Source organism: Moschus berezovskii, chromosome 25 (assembly GCF_049115385.1).
Source record: "Moschus berezovskii isolate FMDL1 chromosome 25, NW_MosBer_1.0, whole genome shotgun sequence".
Taxonomy (NCBI): domain Eukaryota; kingdom Metazoa; phylum Chordata; class Mammalia; order Artiodactyla; family Moschidae; genus Moschus; species Moschus berezovskii.
The window spans coordinates 2,799,041-2,817,500 of record NC_142484.1 but is presented as its reverse complement, the minus strand read 5'-3'; the positions used below and the strand labels follow the sequence as shown (position 1 = coordinate 2,817,500).

General features: G+C 58.0%; 1 protein-coding gene across 4 annotated transcripts in view; it reads left to right on the top strand.

Annotated features, from left to right (window-relative positions):
- The window catches only part of NADSYN1 (NAD synthetase 1), a 30,640-nt gene extending 14,897 nt beyond the window's left edge, over positions 1-15,743 (top strand). For 2 of the 4 annotated variants that reach the window (XM_088832462.1, XM_088832463.1), the window contains exons 7-22: positions 1,479-1,567; positions 1,730-1,847; positions 2,197-2,328; positions 5,794-5,856; positions 6,053-6,127; positions 6,965-7,089; positions 7,720-7,768; positions 8,531-8,633; positions 9,100-9,268; positions 10,426-10,561; positions 11,343-11,449; positions 11,995-12,126; positions 12,447-12,516; positions 12,800-12,928; positions 13,536-13,712; positions 15,513-15,743. In XM_088832462.1, coding sequence (XP_088688588.1) covers positions 1,479-1,567; positions 1,730-1,847; positions 2,197-2,328; positions 5,794-5,856; positions 6,053-6,127; positions 6,965-7,089; positions 7,720-7,768; positions 8,531-8,633; positions 9,100-9,268; positions 10,426-10,561; positions 11,343-11,449; positions 11,995-12,126; positions 12,447-12,516; positions 12,800-12,928; positions 13,536-13,712; positions 15,513-15,563 — 1,725 coding nt within the window. In that variant the 3' untranslated portion in view covers positions 15,564-15,743. The remainder of the gene's footprint in view (positions 1-1,478; positions 1,568-1,729; positions 1,848-2,196; positions 2,329-5,793; positions 5,857-6,052; positions 6,128-6,964; positions 7,090-7,719; positions 7,769-8,530; positions 8,634-9,099; positions 9,269-10,425; positions 10,562-11,342; positions 11,450-11,994; positions 12,127-12,446; positions 12,517-12,799; positions 12,929-13,535; positions 13,713-15,512) is intronic. The other 2 variants (XM_055415269.2, XM_088832465.1) reach the window with 2 other exon arrangements.
- The last annotated feature ends 2,717 nt before the right edge of the window (positions 15,744-18,460 follow it).

Here is an 18,460-nt window from a genome sequence, read left to right as displayed (position 1 = left end):
TGTGTGAGTGTGTGTGTGAGAGTGTGTGTGTGTGTGAGAGTGTGTGTGAGTGAGTGTGTGTGTGAGTGAGTGTGTGTGAGTGTGTGAGTGAGTGTGTGAGTGAGTGTGTGTGTGAGTGTGAGAGTGTGTGTGTGAGTGTGTGTGTGTGTGAGTGTGTGTGTGAGAGTGTGTGTGTGTGTGAGAGTGTGTGTGAGTGAGTGTGTGTGTGAGTGTGAGTGTGTGTGTGTGTGTGAGTGAAACAGACATTTCAGCAGCAAACCTGCCACAACACTCATTCCATTTCATTCTTCTCGGACCCTTTCACATCCTAAATGTCCCACCAGGTGACCCCCTAAGCCCACGTGGGATCGTCTGCAGATGGAAGGGTGCTGCTTGCTGCCTTTGGTTGGGAACAAGTTGCAGGAATTGGTCCTGGGCAAACATGGATTAGAGTTCATGGCCATTTTCCAAGAGCCAGAGCAAAGCCTGCCCTGTAATAGCTGTAGCCTGGACAGTGCAGGTCGGGGGCTCGACCCTGGGTGCCATCCTGGATGTTTTATTTGTTGCCCTGAGCCCTGGTCTTGTCCAGGAGGATGGGGTCAAGATTCCAATCCTGCCCCTGTGTCAGGGTTTCAAGGGCAGGGCATGTGGTGGTCCTGGGACAGCCGGCTCAGGGTCCAGGGTGAGCGCTGTGTCCATGAGCCAAGGCCTCAGGACAGAGAAAGGCGGGCTTCCCCCGGATCCTGCCCTTGGCAATGAAGGGAATTGAGGTCACACACACAGCTGTCAGGGGACCTGACCAACCTCCCGGGCCTCCAGGGCTGAGTTCTCTTGAACAAGTGAAATAGCAGCACAGCTGAAACTTGGTCCCCGAGAGACGTGGCAAGGTGGGGTCCATGCTGTGTGACCCTCTCAGCACGTTCAACCCGGCGGCTCCTCAGACCCGAGCGGCGCCCTCGGGGGGCTCATCCCCCCCCACCCGGCAGCCCCACCCCTCGAGGGGCCATGAATGAGGCTCTTGGAGACACAGGGGCCCGCGTCCTGCCCCAGGCTTGCTGCTTGGGAGCTGGGTGACCTGTCGGCTCGAGGGAACTTTGTCAGGCTCAGTTGGGTCGTTTCTGGCGTGGGCACAGGAACCCCAGAGCACAGATGATGTCAGAAGAGCATCCAGGAGCCGACCCGGTGGATACTGGCAGCCCTCTGGGCCCCAGAAGCTTCAGGAGCTGAGTCACAGTCGGTTACGGCCACAGTCAAGGTCGTGGCAGCTCAGAGCTGGGCTTTCAGCTGGTGAAGGGTGTGGCCAGGGCTCTTCGGTCCGCAGAGAAGACACCCGCTGGCCCTGGACTGGGAATACTCCCAGGGGAGGAGGAATTCGTTAGGGCTTGAAACAGAACGGCAGCCTTCCGGCAAGTTCTGCGTGTGGCCTTGGGGGTCCCGGCTCAGCACACGGCCCAGACAGGACAGCCAGGGGGCTCATGAGCTCCGGTCCCGCCCCCCAGGAAACTGTACCCTTTGGGGACGCCGTCCTCTCCACGCGGGACACCTGCATCGGGAGTGAGGTCTGTGAGGAGCTCTGGACGCCCCACAGGTCAGTCCTGCCCCCTGATCCCTGTTCTTGCGGGGCCCAGGGGGGCTGGGGGTTTGCAGCGTCTTGGCGTCTCAGCCTGGGGCAGGGAAGACACCCCAGGAGCTGCGGGGCTGGGCGGGCTGAGGACACGAGTCTCTTCTTTCCGACCCCCTCCGCCTGCAGCCCGCACGTGGACATGGGCCTGGATGGTGTGGAGATCTTCACCAACGGCTCAGGCAGCCACCACGTGCTGCGCAAAGCCCACGCCCGCGTGGACCTGGTGACCATGGCCACCACCAAGGTGGGCGGCAGCGGGGACGCTGGCACGTGTCTGTTTCACACCAGGGAGTTGTGTTCTCCAAAGCTCTATCTCTCCTCCCTTCTGGGGGAGGTGGTGGCGCCTGCCTTGAAGGGTTGTTGGGGGTGAGAGTAGGCTCTGTGTGACCCCTGGCGCCTTGGGAGGCCGAGGGCTTCGTAGCTGCAGGGCCTTCCCTGGAGGCGTGTGTTTCATTGGCTGGAGTTGGGGCGCTGATTATTAGTACAGCAGAGTTGCGGGGCTGGAGGCCTGAAGCGCCGCATGTTTGGGCCGGCAGAGGGTGAAGGTAGGTGATGGATCGGAGCTGACCACTGCCCTCCCCTGTGTTTTCCAGAATGGCGGGATCTACTTGCTGGCCAATCAGAAGGGCTGTGATGGGGACCGGCTGTACTATGACGGCTGTGCTCTCATCGCCATGAACGGCAGCATCTTTGCCCAGGGGTCCCAGTTCTCTCTGGATGATGTGGTACTAGCCGGCCCGAGCAATGGTGGAGGGTCTCTCATGCAGAGGCTGTGTTCTCTGCTCTCCCCGTAACTGGGGGTCTGATGTGCCCCCGCCCTGGGAGAGATCCTGCTGGTTTTAATTGCTTCCTCTTCACCTCCTTGGTGGAGTGAGGGTTTCCTACCCCAAGTAGGTTACGGGGATGCCCCCACACAGCTCATTGGACTGATGGATCCACGGCAGGTTATCAGCACTGCATGCCCTGGAGGTCCCCACGAGGCTGCAGTGGAGCTGGAGGAGAGGCCTGGAACTGCAGGAGGAGGGGGCTTGGTATCGACCAAAGGGTGGGTGGCCCCTGGCTCCAGGGAGTATGGGATGGGCTTGTGGGAAGAATCCCACAGCAGGTGGGGACCTGGAGCCGGTCCCAGGAATAAGCAGACACTGCACCTGGGGAGCCTGGTGGGCTGCCGTCTATGGGGTCGCACAGAGTTGGACACGACTGAAGCGACTTAGCAGCAGCAGCACGTGGTTCAGCGATAAGGGGTCATTTGGGAGGAGCAGAGCAGGGAAGAGCCTTGCAGGTGGGCCCTTGGAGGGTTTTCCCCAGAGGGCAAGGCAACACAAACTGGAATCAAGATTGCTGGGAGAAGTATTAATAACCCCAGATATGAAAATGACACCACCCTTATGGCAGAAAACGAAGAGGAACTAAGGAGCCTGTTGAAAGTGAAAGAGGAGATTGGAAAATGCTGGCTTAAAACTCAATATTCAGAAAACTAAGATCACGGCATCTGGTCCCATCACTTCATGACAAATAGAAGGGGAAGAAATGGAAACAGTGGCAGACTTTATATTGGGGGGCTTCAAAATCACTGCAGATGGTGACTGCAGCCATGAAATTAAAAGATGCTTGCTCCTTGGAAGAAAAGCTATGACCAACTTAGACAGCTTATTAAAAAGCAGAGACATCACTTTGCCAACAAAAGTCCATCTAGTAAAAGCTATAGTTTTTCCAGTGGTCATGTATGAATGTGAGAGTTGGAGTATAAAGAAAGCTGAGCACCGAAGAATTGATGCTGTCTAGCTGCAGTGTTGGAGAAGACTCTTGAGAGTCCCTTGGACTGCAAGGAGATCCAACCAGTCAATCCTAAAGGAAATCAGTCTTGAATATTCATTGAAAGGACTGATGCTGAAGCTGAAGCTCCAATACTTTGGCCGCCTGATATGAAGAGCCGACTCATTAGAAAAGACCCTGATGCTGGGAAAGATTGAGGGCAGGAGGAGAAAGGGGTGACAGAGGATGAGATGGTTGGATGGCATCACCGACTCGATGGACATGAGTTTGAGCAAATTCCGGGAGATGGTGAAGGACATGGAAGCCTGGCATGCTACAGTCCATGGGGTCGCAAAGAGTCAGACACAACTTAGCGATTGAACAACAGAATTGTGTGGCTCTCGAGAGTTTTTTAAGCCTCCAAGAAAGAAAATGACTGTTATTGCCCCCAAATGGGAATCAATTCCAAATCTGCAAACACAACACAAAGTAACTTTCGGTTCTGCCAGAGAGAGTCGCCGTGACTGGGCTCAGGCGGCCAGTACAGGCGTCACATGGTATCTCTCATCCTGTCTTTTCAGGGTTTTTGGAAACAAGTGTTGGAAATGCTTGTTCACAGAAGCAGGTAGTAGCAGGAGGAAAAAGGTTTTCTGGGACTTTCTCTGCCAGAGCACGATAAACGGGTGTCTCTGAATAGGAATTTCTCCAGAGCCCTCTGACGGAGAAGGCAATGGCAAGCCACTCCAGTACTCTTGCCTAGAAAATCCCATGGATGGAGGAGCCTGGTAGGCTGTAGTCTGTGGGGTCGCTAAGGGTCGGACACGACTGAGCGACTTCACTTTCACTTTTCACTTTCACACATTGGAGGAGGAAATGGCAACCCACTCCAGTGTTCTTGCCTGGAGAATCCCAGGGACGGGAGAGCCTGGTGGGCTGCCGTCTATGGGGTCACACAGAGTCGGACACGACTGAAGCGACTTAGCAGCAGCCGCAGCAGAGCCCTCTGATGCGATGTCTGTTGCTTCACCATTTCACGTACTTGTGCCGTCTCACTGGGGTTGTCGGCAGGGAGGTGGTTATGAAATCAAACTTCGGTTTTGGACTGGACTGAGGAAAGGAAGCTTGGAATGGATTCATGGTATTTCTTGCTCAGAGCGAAGCCCAGGGTTTGGCAGTCTGGCCCTAGCAGCTGGAAGAAGCCACCTCCCTGCAAATGGTCCCCAGACCACGGGGACCCTGATCCTGCCTGCCCGGTGGGAATGAGCATGGTCCCCAGACCTTGCCTTCCAGGAGGCGGGGTCCCCAGAGGCCTCCTGCTGTTCAGCGTCAACCTTGATTAAGACGGAAGGTCTCTGGAGGCGAAGATGAAATCCATGTAGACGGCCAGTCGCTTGTCTGCTCCAGACATGCCTTAGTGCAGGCCCACTTTGCCAGGACTCTCGGCCGGATGTCTGGGCCGCAGGCACTTGGTGGCAGGAGTGACTGGCAGTGAGTTTTGGGGGTCGCCTGTACCTGGATGAGCAGGTGTGCAGGTGGCTGCAGGTTCCAGGAACCCCCATTTCAGCAGGCGACCGTTTCCCCACACCCCCCAGAGGGGGCCCTTGAGCCAGAGTTCTCTGAGTTGAGTGTTCCCGGCGGAGGCGGCGTCACCACCCTGGGGTGGGGGCAGTGCCCTTCGGTTCTGCCACCTCGTTGGTCCGTGGACCTTCTCGAGGGCACGTTCTTCTCATGACCTCCACCCGGCCTTTGTGTGAAGCTAGCCTAATTCCAGGAAAAGTGGGCTGGACCCTTCCTCTCAGGAAGGACACGCTCCTTTGGGGCCTTCCCAATTTCTGTGGCTTCGTCAGGAGCAGCCTGGCGGCTTCGGTGACCAGCACTTGGGAAATGACAGAAGAGCTAGTGGACGTGGGAGTTCTGTGTTCTCCGTCTCTTCACAGGCATTTCTGTCTTGGGTTTGGCTTGGTGTTGGCATAGACGGCTGCCCACGGCCAGCAGCAGGAGCAGGGGCCCAGCCACCCCAGGTCCCCCTCAGAAGTAGTTCCTGCTGTCCTGCATCTGCCTGTATGAGACAATATCCTAGTATGATCTGGTTAGGATTTTTTTCACAAAGAAAGGAGTAATATCCCTGAGTTAAACTTGTCTATTTTCTGCTATTGGTTGCAAGCGGCAGAACCTCCATCTATCTGGACTCAAAGGCAGTGAAGCATCATGTCCTGGAACACGTGCAGCACAGCAAGGCTGGGACCTTTGTGTGACAATTGCCGGGGCTCTGGCTCTACCCCCTGTCACTCCCCAGCTGGGCCTTCCTCTGTGTAGGCGTCATTGTCAGTTGCCTCATGGTCACAGGATGGCTGCAGCAGCTCCAGCTATCCCATCTTCATACGGCCACATTCAAAGGCAGAAAGAGGGCCCTTACTCTCCCTGTATCTTTTTAGGAAACTTTCTCAAAAGCTCCCAGAAGACATTTGTTGTGTCTCATCAGCCAGCACGTCAGCTCGGTAAAAGTTCTGGTGGCAATGACAAGAGGGCAGGGCTTTGGGTGGGCCGCACCATTGGTGCTCCCCTCTCCCCAGGCCCCTAGTCCTGCTTCAGAAGGCGGGACTCGTTGTGTATAATGTGGCATGCTTATGAAAACAGATGCGTGAGGGAAAAAAATAGGAAATCATGATTTTTCTTTGAAACTCCCTTCTCTAGGAAGTCCTCACTGCCACGTTGGATTTGGAGGACATCAGAAGCTACAGGGCAGAGATTTCATCTCGAAACCTGGAGGTAAGCGATTATAAACACACCCATAGGATGCTCATCAAAGATGGAGAAATTTCTTTAATAATAGCTTCATTGAAATGTCATTCCCATACCCTATAATTCGCTGACTTCAGCACAAGATGCAGTGGTTTTTGAGTATATTTGTGGAGTTGAGCAGCATCACCACAATCAGTGTCAGAATGTTCTTATCACCTGACAGAAACCTGGACCCATGAGGTGTCACTCCCCATTCACCACCCCCAGGGCCCCTGGCAACTGCAGTCTGTGTTGACTCTATGGATTTGCCAGTTCTGGATGTTTCATGTGAATGGAGTCATATAATATGTGGCCTTTTGGAACTGACTTCTTTCACTGAGGATAGTGTTTGTGGTTCATGCTGGGGCGTGTGTTAGTTCTTCATCCCTTTGTATGGCTGAGTAATATTCCGCATGGGTAGCCCGCATGCTGTGTATCCATTCACCTGCCGGTGGACGTTTGGACCATTTCTGCTCCATCCATGATGAACGGTGCTGCTGTAGGCATATGCCCAGGCGTCTGTGTGGACATGTTTGCGGTCTGTCTACCTGGGACTGGCCTGTGGGCTCCTGTGGTGACTCTCTGTTTAATTGTGGGAGGTCCTGCCAGACTGTCCTCAGTCCCTGCTCCGTCTCGTGTCCCCCCAGCGCTGTGCGAGGGCTCCAGTTCCCCAAATCCCACCAGTGTTTGCTGCATCCATCTGTGTCCTGGCCATCCTGGTGGCTGTGAAAGTTCCCCACTGGGATTCTGAGCTGTGTAGCATCCCCCCTACAGCCATCCCAGGGACCTGTATGGGTTCAGGCCCTCAGGGAGTGTCCTTCCCAGGCCAGCAGGGTGAGCCCCTACCCCCGCGTGAAGGTGGACTTCGCCCTCTCCTGCCACGAGGACCTGCTGGAGTCCGTGTCTGAGCCCATCGAGTGGAAATACCACAGTCCTGCCGAGGAGATCAGGTGGGGCTGTTGGTGTGCAGGGCAGGGGGCAGGGGGGCGTCTGGTGGCTCAGATGGTAAAGAATCCATCTGAAATGGGGGAGACCAGGGTTCGATCCCTGGGTCGGGAAGATCCCCTGGAGAGGGGCGTGGCAACCCACTCCTTCTTGCCTGGAGAATCTCATGGACAAAGGAGCCTGGCGGGCTACAGTCCACGGAGTTGCAAAGAGTCGGACACGACTGAGTGACTGACACACTGTCCTTCCCAGGACACTCCCTCCGTCCCCTGCTGCGCTGCCAAGTGGCCGCTTGGGGGCCTTGCACCCTGGTCTCCAGGGCCTGCAGACGACACTGTAACTTGGCCACAGGCCCCACGCCCAGCCCTGCCTGCCTTGCCCTGGGCCCTTGGGCGTAGAGACACCGTGCTTGCTTTGCTGTGTCTCCATCTCCCCCACGGGAACAGTGAGAGCACCTGCCTCCTGGGGCTGCTCTGAGGCTTCAGAAGCTCTCATTCCCTCGAAAGGCTGAAAGCAGCCGGGGGCAGTGTGCCGGCACGGCTCCCCAGCCCTGCGTCCATCTGGGCACCTGCCCCCAGGTGAGCTGCGAACCAGCGCGGCAGCTTGCCAACCTCATGCTTCCCACCATTACCCAGCTTGGGACCTGCGTGTTGGCTGTGGGACTTCTTAAGACGCAGCCGACAGGTAAGACTTGGGGGGCTCTGGCCAGCCCCCTTTAATTCTTCTGCGGCGGGTTTGCGTTTGACTCTGGCATGCCAGTGACTTGTCTGAGATTTGTTTGTTTAACCTGCTCTTTGATGGTGGTGGGTCTTTGTTGCTGCATACGGGCTTTCTGTAGCTGCCATGAGTGGGGCTACTCTCCAGTTGAGGGCAGAGGCTTCCCACTGTGGTGGCTTCTCTTGTCGTGGAGCGGGGCTCGAGGCACACGGGCTGCAATCATTGCGGCTCCTGGGCTCTCGAGTGTGAGCTCAGTAGTTGAGGCACACAGGGCTTAGTTGCCCTGTGGCAGGTGGAATCCGCCCAGACTAGGGATCGAACCAGGGTCCCTTGCATTGCATGACACATTCTTAGCTACTGGATCACCCGGGAAGCCCTGACGAGTGTTTCTTAATGCAAACATTTCCTGACTCTGCCTCAGTCAGGAGCCTCGGCTACCCTGGCCAAGGTTGCACTGAGGTTTGGCTCCATCTTTAGAGTCCTGTCTAATGACCCCAAGTTACAAGACTTCCTGCCTGGTGGTATGATCATGTGTGTCTGTCATTCATGGCGGAGACCCAGCCTTGGGCCCCCAACGGTGGCACTCCCTTCGCCTTGTGGAATGTGCAGGGTTCCCTTCTCCTCCCCAGGGGAAGAGCACTTTGTGGGCGGTCGTTTTGGCTGGGGGAGCTGGGCTCACCGCTGAACGCGAGGCTCCGCTCACACCGCCGTCCGGTTGGCCTGTTCCAGGCGGGGTTCTTCCTTCCCCTGAGTGGCGGAGTGGACAGCGCAGCCACCGCCTGCCTGGTCTACTCCATGTGCCGCCAGGTCTGCGAGGCTGTGAAGCGTGGAAGTAGGTAACGCCTGGGGCCCGAGCAAGTTCTGGGCGGGGGGCTTAACCTGCGGGAGGAGCAGAGAGGTAAACCCAGCTAACCCAGCATCGTGGTGGGGGACATACGCAGACGTCCCAGCATCACCCCAAGTCCCGGGGCCTGGGGACAGCAAGGCCGCTAAAGTCCCTTCAGGGGCCTTGGGCCCACGTAGCCGGGTCCATCAAGCCACAGGGTGCCTGCCACTGCTGTGTGTCGGCAGCCTGACCAGGAGGAAAGAACAGGGCCCTGGGGTCAGGCCCGCCCGGGGTCAGGCCCGCCCGGGGTCAGCCCCTGCTGCTGTGTGCGGTGACGCCGGCCGTTCCTGAAGCACCGCAGCTGAGAAACAGGCACTCTGGTGCCATCCGGCGAGACTGCCGAGTGGTGGAGAGGGACCGGGTGGTGCAGCGCCCGGCACCCAGCACGTGCCCTCTGTCCTGCGGGGTTCAGATCCAGAGGTGCTGGCTGACGTCCGAACCATTGTGAACCAGCCCAGCTACACCCCCCAGGACCCCCGGGAGCTCTGCGGCCGCATCCTGACCACCTGCTACATGGCCAGCGAGAACTCCTCCCAGGAGACCTACGACAGGGCCCGAGGGCTGGCCCAGCAGATTGGAAGGTAACTGGCCCCTGGTGTCGGGCCCGGCCGGCTGTCAGGGACCATGGGAAGCTCCCCTCGATACCCCATTTGTGGGTCACTGAGCACCCCAGAGGCAAGCCGCTTTCCCATCAGCTTCACCCCAGATCTTCTGTGTGCCTGAGATCGCCCCCTCCGCTCCGTCCTTCCCAGAAGCGGGCCGATGCACTCCGGATGGGAGCACGGAGCCCCTCGCCGCTCCAGGGGTGCAGCCCCCCGCCCTCCTCCGCCTTCCTCGGGGGCCACTGTACCAGACGCAGGCGCGGTGGGGGCATCTTTCTGTTCAGGGAGACTTGGTTCCGTTCAGAACGTTCCATCTGTTCTGCCTCCAAAGAAAAAATAAGGAGCTGCCCATTCTGTAAGCAGAGCTCGGCTAAAAGCTGCCCTGACCCTGCAGTCCTGCTCCCAGGGAGATGCCCAGAGGGACTGAAAGCAAAGACATGAGCAAGTATTTACACATTCGTGTCCACACAGCACAGTCACAGCTCACACATCATCAGCAGTTTAGTAGAGAAACACGTGGTCCGTTCACACACGGGGTGCTTCTCAGCCTTAAAAAGGAAGGAGGTGCTGACACAGGCTACCACCTACGTGAAGCTGAAAGCATCATGCTCGGTAAAAGAAGCCAGACACGAAAGGACAGATACTGTGTGATTCCGTTTCCACGAAATGTCCAGAATAAGCAATCCTTAGGGCTTCCCTGGTGGGTCAGTGGTGAAGAACCCACCTGCCAGTGAAGGAGACAAAAGGGATGCAGGTTCGATCCCCGGGTCGGGAAGATCCCCTGGAGAAGGAAATGGCAACCCACTCCAGTATTTTTGCCTGGAAAATTCCGTGGACAGAGGAGCCTGGCCAGGCAACGGTCCATGGGGTCACAAAGAGTCAGACACGACTGAGCACGCATGCACACACACACAGAAAGGGTGTCCATGGTCATCAGGGGCTGGAAGAGGAGGGGGTTGGGGAGGGACCGCTCGCCGGCACAGGGCCTCCTTCTGGGCTGACGGAAGGTTCTGAAACTGGCGGTGGTGGCGGCACGTCGTGAATATATATACTCAGTGCCACTGGCCCTTGAAGATGGCGAGCTCCGTGCTGTGTGTTTGTTTCACTGTCTGCAAGCCCGCCCTTCCTCCTTCCAGCCACCACATCGGTCTCAACATCGACCCAGCGGTCAAGGCCCTCGTGGGCATCTTCAGCCTGGTGACGGGTACGAGCCCTCGGTTTGCGGTTCACGGAGGGAGCAGCCGGGAGAACCTGGCTCTGCAGAACGTCCAGGTGCGCCCCCGCACCCTGTCCGCACGCAGGGACCGCGGGAAACCCAGGGGCGGCCGGCGCGGGGGTCCGCAAGCAGCCCGCCTCTTAGAGACGCGGAGCGTGCAGCCGCGTGGACAAGGATGGGGCTCTGCGTGTGTGTGTGAGAGAGGTGCGAGGGGGGCACGAGGTGAGCGTGTGCACAGGCGTATGCACAGGGATAGGTGAGTGTGCGAGAGCACGGGGGTGGGGTCTCTGAGCGTGTGTGTGCGTGAGTGTGCGGCGGTGAAAGCACGGGGGTGGGGTCTCTGAGCGTGCGTGTGTGTGAGTGCACAAGTGTGTGTGTGAGTGTGCGTCAGCGTGAGAGTCTGTGAGCATGAGGTGTGAGTGTTCCGAGTGTGTCTTCTGCATCTTCGGGGATCGGCTGCAGGGGAGCTGGACCCTGGGTGGTCCGTGCGGGAAAGGGGGCGTGGGCTGCGTCTGCTGGGGTCTGCCCCGTCTCCATGCCCTTCCTGGGCTTGCTGGTGGCCTCCCCGGGGGCGCAGGGACTGGCCGGAGGGGCCGAGGTCTCTCCCGCTGGCTTTGTGGTCCAGTCTCCGCGCTGCAGCTCTCATCCCCGGCCCCTGGTCCCTCCCTGCTGAGTGCAAGAGCCCCTCGGGGGAGGGACCACGGGCTCCGGGACCCTCTGGCCGCTAGAAGCTCCTGCATCACTTAAGCGTCCCTGCTGTCCGAGGTGCGGGGAGGTGGTGCTAGCACGCGTGCCCCAGCCCCGGCCAGCTCGGTGACGTCCCCTCCTGTGGGCCAGGCACGGGTGAGGATGGTCGTCGCCTACCTCTTCGCTCAGCTGAGCCTCTGGTCTCGCGGCGCCCCCGGTGGGCTCCTCGTGCTCGGATCCGCCAACGTGGACGAGAGGTGCGTGCGGCCCCCAGACTGGAGGAGACCCCGCTCCACCCGAGGCCACTCCTGAGGGTCTGTGCCCCCCTCACTCTGCCTCTGCTCTGGGTGCACCTCTGGGAACAGTCGAAGGGTGGAAGAGGCGCAGGGTCAGATGAAAACGGCCACATCTCTTCTGGCCTGGAAACCCTGATGCCTGCCCACAGACCGGACCCTGCTCGTACCATCAGCCATCCATTTCACGGGACAGGGAGTGACTTTACACCCACCTCGGGGTTGGTTGAAGGAGCCCCACTCAGGGCTGGCACTGGTCATCCCCCAAACTGACCCTCTGGCTTGCTGGATACCCCTCCTTGGCCATCCACAGCGCTGGCCCCTTCCCCAGTCTGCCCCAGCACATTAGACTTCTCGAGACCCTCGAGTCTGCCGAGCTCTGGCTCCAGAGCCCCAGAAGAAGGCGTGTCCTGGTGCCCAGGGGCCAGATGGCCAGGCCCACAGGTTCTCAGACTCTGCGGCTCCTGGGTCTGCTGCCTTGAAACCGCCTGTCCTTTCTCCGGCTGCAGCCTCCTCGGCTACCTGACCAAGTACGACTGCTCCAGCGCTGACATCAACCCCATCGGCGGGATCAGCAAGACGGACCTAAGAGCCTTCGTCCAGCTCTGTGTGGAGCGCTTTCAGCTTCCCGCCCTGCAGAGGTGCGTGTGTGCCCCTGGGCCGCCGGGTACGCGTCTTCTCAGCACAGCCCCGGCCACCCTGCCCCCTTCAGCCACCTTCCATAGCGCCCATCACCTGATGGAAACAGTCTGGCCACGGGCACTCGGGCCCCGAGACCAGGTACCCGCTTCCTTCCTGTCACTGCAACCCTGGCTGTGGCCAGATCCAGCGGCTGCCGCCACCCTCTGCCCCTCAAGAGGCTGGAAAGTCGGCGCGTCCCTTGTCTCCGCACTTGTGTGATGTCTGCTGCGCTAACACCCTGTTAGCTGTTGTGACCGACCTCTGTGTGCCCTAACCACAGCATCCTGGCAGCACCGGCCACAGCTGAGCTGGAGCCCTTGGCCCACGGGCGGGTGTCACAGACCGACGAGGTAATTTGTCACCGCACTTCCTCTGCCACATCCCCACTCCAGGGCTCCTGCGTGGCTTCCTGTCTGCCCCCGAGCAACCGTGCTCCGTCACTGGGGCCCTGGCTGGGAGTCCAGGGCTTAGTGTCATCCGTTGCTGACCTCTGATGTTCGATTTGGGTCTCTCGAGGTTGGGGCCGGGAGGAGGTGGGGGCGGGGGGCTTGGTTCCATCTCGAGCAGAGGTTTCAGGCTGTCCCCCCAGCGCTGACTGCTGTCACTCGTGAGACGCATCTCTTTCATCCCCAGGAAGACATGGGGATGACGTATGCGGAGCTATCCGTCTACGGGAGGCTCCGGAAGGTCGCCAAGACGGGTCCCTACAGCATGTTCTGCAAACTCGTCAATGTGTGGAAGGACACCTGCTCGCCCCGACAGGTGAGGCGCGCCCGGCGTCCTCGGGGAGTCAGCAGGTGAGGTCCCCTTGTGGGTGGGTTTGGCTCCGGAGCAGGTGGCCACTGTGTGACTTCAGAAGGAGAGCACTCCGTAAGGAGCCACAGCCCCGTTCTCAGCCCTCCCCCGGCCGTGGCTGAGCTTATCTGAGTGGGGTTGGACCCTGTCACCACAGGCAAGCTCCTCGCCTCTTTGGGGGGCAGAGGGCGAACTCTGAGGTCAGAATATGGCTTCTCTCCCCCTAGTTGTCAGGCTCGTTAGGGCTGAAGCCCACAGACAGGACGGTCCCTGCAGAACCACCTGGAAGCCTCACGAAATAGAAATGCATCTTCCTGGGACTCCTGCCCAAGTCTCCTGATGCAGTTTCCAGGATGCTGGAGTCAGGAACCCGCATCCTTACAGCTCAGTTCGCTGCTCTAGCCCAGGCAGCAGCATCAGTCCACTCCTGCCTTTGAGGAAGTCCAAGGCAGCGCTATGGGGGTGCTGGGGGGAAGCTGTTAACTGGCCTGGGCAATGCCGCTGAGAACGCCAGCCGGGGGCCTTCCTGGCTTTGCTAACACCAGGCCCTGTGCACCCCTCCCTCACCTCCCAGGTGGCTGACAAAGTGAAGCGGTTTTTCTCCAAGTATTCCCTGAACAGACACAAGATGACCACGCTGACCCCCGCGTACCATGCTGAGAGCTACAGCCCGGATGACAACAGGTTCGACCTGCGGCCGTTTCTGTACAACACCCGCTGGCCCTGGCAGTTCCGCTGCATCGAAGACCAGGTGAATCAGGGGAAATGGTTTCTCTCCCTGTGAGACATCTGTCGAGGGAATAACAGCTCGTCTCCTCATCCTGCTCGTCTCCACAGAGGACTGAAAAGCTTTTTAATGTTCAGTCGCTCAGTCGTGTCTGAGTCTTTGTGACCCCATGGACTGCAGCACGCCAGGCTTCCCTGTACATGGTTAATGTACATGGTGGCATTTTTTTTTATTGTCCTGCTTTCTGCCAAGTGTCCAGGATGTTTCAGGTCCATCAGAGCTTGGCATGTGCTATTTTGGGCTGTACTGAGGATGCACCGACTCGATGCACATGAGTTTGGGTGAACTCCAGGAGCTGGCGATGGACAGGGAGTCCTGGCATTCTGCGATTCATGGGGTCACAAAGAGTCAGACACGACTGAGCGACTGGACTGAACTGAACTGAACTGAGGATGCTAAAATTAGCGGCTCCATCATGCAGTCAATGTGAGACCAACCACTGTGATTTCTAAACTACTGGGGCGTCCAACTGGCTTCGCATTGTCTGAACCATCTGTTTTTCCTTATTGATTAATAGTCGGATAAAGGAAGGAGAAACAAGATCAGTTTAATAGGCACGTCTAGGCCCTTCCCTTTTCTGTGATGGAGGCGAGTTCGAGGCAGCCCCTCCCCAGGGAAGGTGATGGGAGGAGAAAGACGGCTGATGAGTGAACACAGGATCCATGAAAGTGATGAATGACGATAATGTTGCCGAGTCCAAGCTCGTCCTGCTTGATGCATGACAGTAAATCGAGAGATGAGTTGCTGAAACAGGGAACAGTGACTTTATTGGGAAAGCCAGTAGACCAAGATGGTGGACTCATATCCCAAAGAACCATCTTGCCTGAGTCGGAATCCAGGCTCCTTTTATACTCAGAGGGGAGGGAGCAAAGTCAAACACTTGCTGGCTCCCGTCGGCTCGTTTGGGGACGGGCTCACTCCCTCCCGCCTTGCAGTCGCTCACAGGTGGGTCCGGTCAGTGTTTCCTGTGACGTAAACGAGAGTATTTTAGCTTGGTGCTCCTTACCTGGGAGGCAGGGTCCCCGAGATGAGCCTTACGTACAATAGGCAGCAGCTCTGTCCCCAGCCTTTTGGGCACCAGGGACCGGTTTCACGAGAGACAGTTTCCCCAGGGATGGGGGCGGGGGAGATGGTTCAGGCGGTGACGTGAGTGATGGGGGCAGATGAAGCTTCGCTCACTCCCAGAAGGCCGTGGACTGGTGCCGGTATGTAGCCTGGGGCTTGGGGACCCCTGCTTTAGTGATGAATTGTAATAAATCCCAAAGGTTCTTTCTTCTCACAATAAGAGCCGCGTTGAGCTGGAGGGCTGCAGGGTGGGGCAAAGGGGAGCATCCGTGAGGAGGTGAAGTGCAGACTGAGATGGGAGCCAAGCAGCCCTGCGTGGCCGCGACCCTCATCCGGGGGGCATCAGGCCATGTCCAGAGAAGGTTATCCCGCCCGGAGTGAGGTCTGTACCCCCACGTCTAGCAGACAGAGTCCAGAGATGCTGCTGAGCACCCCTAGTGCCATGGACGCCCCCTCCCCACAAAGAACTAGTGAGGGGCGGGGCTTGGCTCCCGCCAAGACCCTGGCTCCACCCCCCCCACCCCGGCCAGCACACGTCCTTCCAGACTCGGGATCCCCCTAGGTCTCCTTGCCCTGCAGATGCAGTTTGCAGACCTGCTTTTCCAGTCCCGTGACCGTGACGCTCTTTGGGGTGGATCGGTGCGTTTCAGCAGCGTGGCTGTCCGGGCCCCCGTGGTGACACCGCCTCTTCTCTCCTAGGTCCTCCAGCTGGAGGGCAGACAGCAGCAGGGCCTAGACGGCGTGGACTGAGGCCAGGCCCCGTGTGGAGGACTCCCCGCCTGCCGGTGACCAAGAGCGCGAGTGGAGCCCCGTCTGACGTATTTCAAGGAGAGGGATCCCTATAGACTCGTTCCCTTTTTAAAAAGGCTGAAAGAAAGAGGATGCGATGTTATTTGAATTTTTAATTGAAATATATATTGTTGATTTACAGTGTTGTGTTAATTACTGCTGGACAGCAAAGGGATTTAGTTTTATGTATATATACATACTTTTCTCTTTTTTAAAATATTCTTTTCTGTTAGAGGAGATCGTAGGATATCAAACACAGTTCTCTGTGCTGTGCTGTAGGACCTTGTTTATCCGTTCTGAGAACACACGTAACACTTTACATCTGCCGACCCGAACCTCCCACTGCGCGCTCCCCCGGGCTCCTGGCTGGCAACCACGAGTCTGTTCTCCACATCTGTTTCTGTTTTCGCAGAGAGGCTCCTTTGTGTCGTGGTTTAGCGTCCACGCACCAGGGGCGTCACAGGCTGTTCGTCTCTGTCCGTCTGGCGTCAGCGAGCGTGGCGATCTCTAGGGCCACCGGTGCCGCTGCGCGAGGCATCGTTAGCTCTTCCCTGTGGCCGAATGGCCCCCCTTGTGTGAGCACACCGTGTCTTTACCCACTCGTCCGCCGGTGGACAGCGAGGTGGCTACAGTGAATAGTGCTGCAAAGAACATTGGCCTACATGTGTCATTTTGAATTAGAGTTTCCTCCAGATGAGGAGGCAGCAGAGGGTGAGCTGGTTGGACGGCGTCACTGACTCAATGGACATGAGTCTGAGGAAACTCTGGGAGACGGTGAAGGACATGGAAGCCTGGTGTGCTGCAGTTCATGGGGTCGCAGAGTCGGACGCGACTTAGTGACTGAACAACCACCCACGAGTAGGATTGCTGGATCATATGGCAACTCTCTATTTTTAGGTTTTTTTTTAGGAACCTCTGTATTGTCCTCCAGAGTGGCTGCACCAATTTCCATTCCCACCAACAGTGGAGGAGGGCTCCCTTCTCTGCACCCTACAGAGGATGTGGTTTTAAACCCTCCTCTTGAAGCCAGCACTTCCCCAGCCCCTCTGGCCCTTGTGTGGCAACTCCTGAGTCTCGCCTGAGCTGCGGGAGAGTTTTCCAGGCGGGGATGGAGGAGGTGCTGGGGGTGGAGGGTGCTTCTAGAGTGACTGTCCACACCGGCCACCTGCCCTTGCAGTCTTTGCAGTTTTGCGAAGCAGCCCTTTCTCCTTTCCTTCTTCTGTCTTGCTTATGGCTCTTCTCACTGTAAACCAGCCCGTCCACCTCATTTCTGTTTCCTGCGTGCCTGCTCGGTTGCTCAGCCATGTCTGACTCTGCGACGCTGTGGACTGTAGCCCACCAGGCTCCTCTGTGCTTGGGGATTCTCCGGGCAAGAATACTGGAGCAGGTTGCCATGCCCTCCCCCAGGAGATCTTCCCGACCCTGCGTCTTTTATGTCTCCTTCATTGGCAGGGGGCTTCTTTACCACTATTCTGGTTGTTGTGATCATCACTCTGAGGACCTCAACCTGCAGGGATGTGGATCCTCCTGTAGCTTGCCCCGTGCCACCAGGGAAGGCTTCACGTGTACCCGGAGCCAGGCTGTGCAGTCGTCTTCCCTGACCCTGCCATGTGCTGCCCTAGGGAGAGACCTCTGGGGAGGCTGCTGTCCACTGTCCTTGCCCGCCTCCTCCGTCCGTCTTGGTCTCACCGTCCTGGGGTGAGGCAGTGTAGGTGGGATCAGAGAGCTGGGTTCTGGTTGCTAACCTTGGGGAAGGTCCAGCTTGGCTGTGAGCAACACAGCTCAGCCCCCGTTCTGCTGGAACCCCAGGACTTCCTGAGAATCCCCAGGAATATTTGCAAACTGCATCAGCGTGAGGTTTCTACACGTGAGTCACCAAAAGACCGACCCAAGAAAAGAACCTGGCGAACAAAGAAAAATTTCTTGGTGGATGTGCTGAGTCCAGAGGGAGTGACAGCTTCAGGTCTGCCTGGACCCAGGGTTTGTGCCCCAGCATCCAAACTGTTTCTGTCCTCCCCCGGCCGTGTCTCTCAGCGTGGGCTTCCTCCGTTCTCTGCATCACGACACTCGACTCTGGTCGTGCAGACTCCCAGGTTCAAGTCCAGCAGGAGATTGGCTGGTGCGTCTAGGGTTTCTTCAGTAGAAGCCCTGGATGAGCTCAGCTGGGTCATGTACCCATTTCTGAACTATTTAGCTGCCACCTCAAGGTCCTCCAAGGAGACAGAATTAGGGAAAGCAGACGGCGAGTTCTCCGAACAGAAGCAGCCGCTGAGCACACCCTCAGGCCCCTGCCTGGGCTCCAGCTCTGGACGACGGCTCCCTGGACCTACGCCCACGTTTCCTGCTGACACTCCTGCAGACCCTGGGCCGCACAGCAGATGCACAGGCCTTTCCTCACCTCCCCACGGTGACGGCAACACCCAGGGGCGTATTAAGAAGTCTCCACAGCAGGTTTGGTCCGAGGGGAGGAGACAGGGCACCCTGTTTTCTTTCCCCGAAGGCCACCTCCATCTGCGTGTCTCTCACCCCGGGATCCAGAGCCCCTCCTGCAGGCACGGGGGCAGAATGACCACTCCTCTGTCACCCCACCAAGGGCCCCAGTTTGGGATGCAAAGTCACCCAACATAAAAACAGCATATCACACGGCGATGAGAGGCCATGTGCTGCCCATCTCCAGCCCCTGTTCTAGGAGAGTCTTGGCCTCGTGGAGCAAAATCCCAGGGCTACATGCTGAATGTTCACGCCCCCAAAACTCACGTGTGGAAACCCTGTCCCTGCATGTGATGCTGTTGGAGGATAGGCCTCTGGGAGGTGATGAGGGCCTGCGTGTGGAGCCCCATGAAGGAGATCGGGGTTCT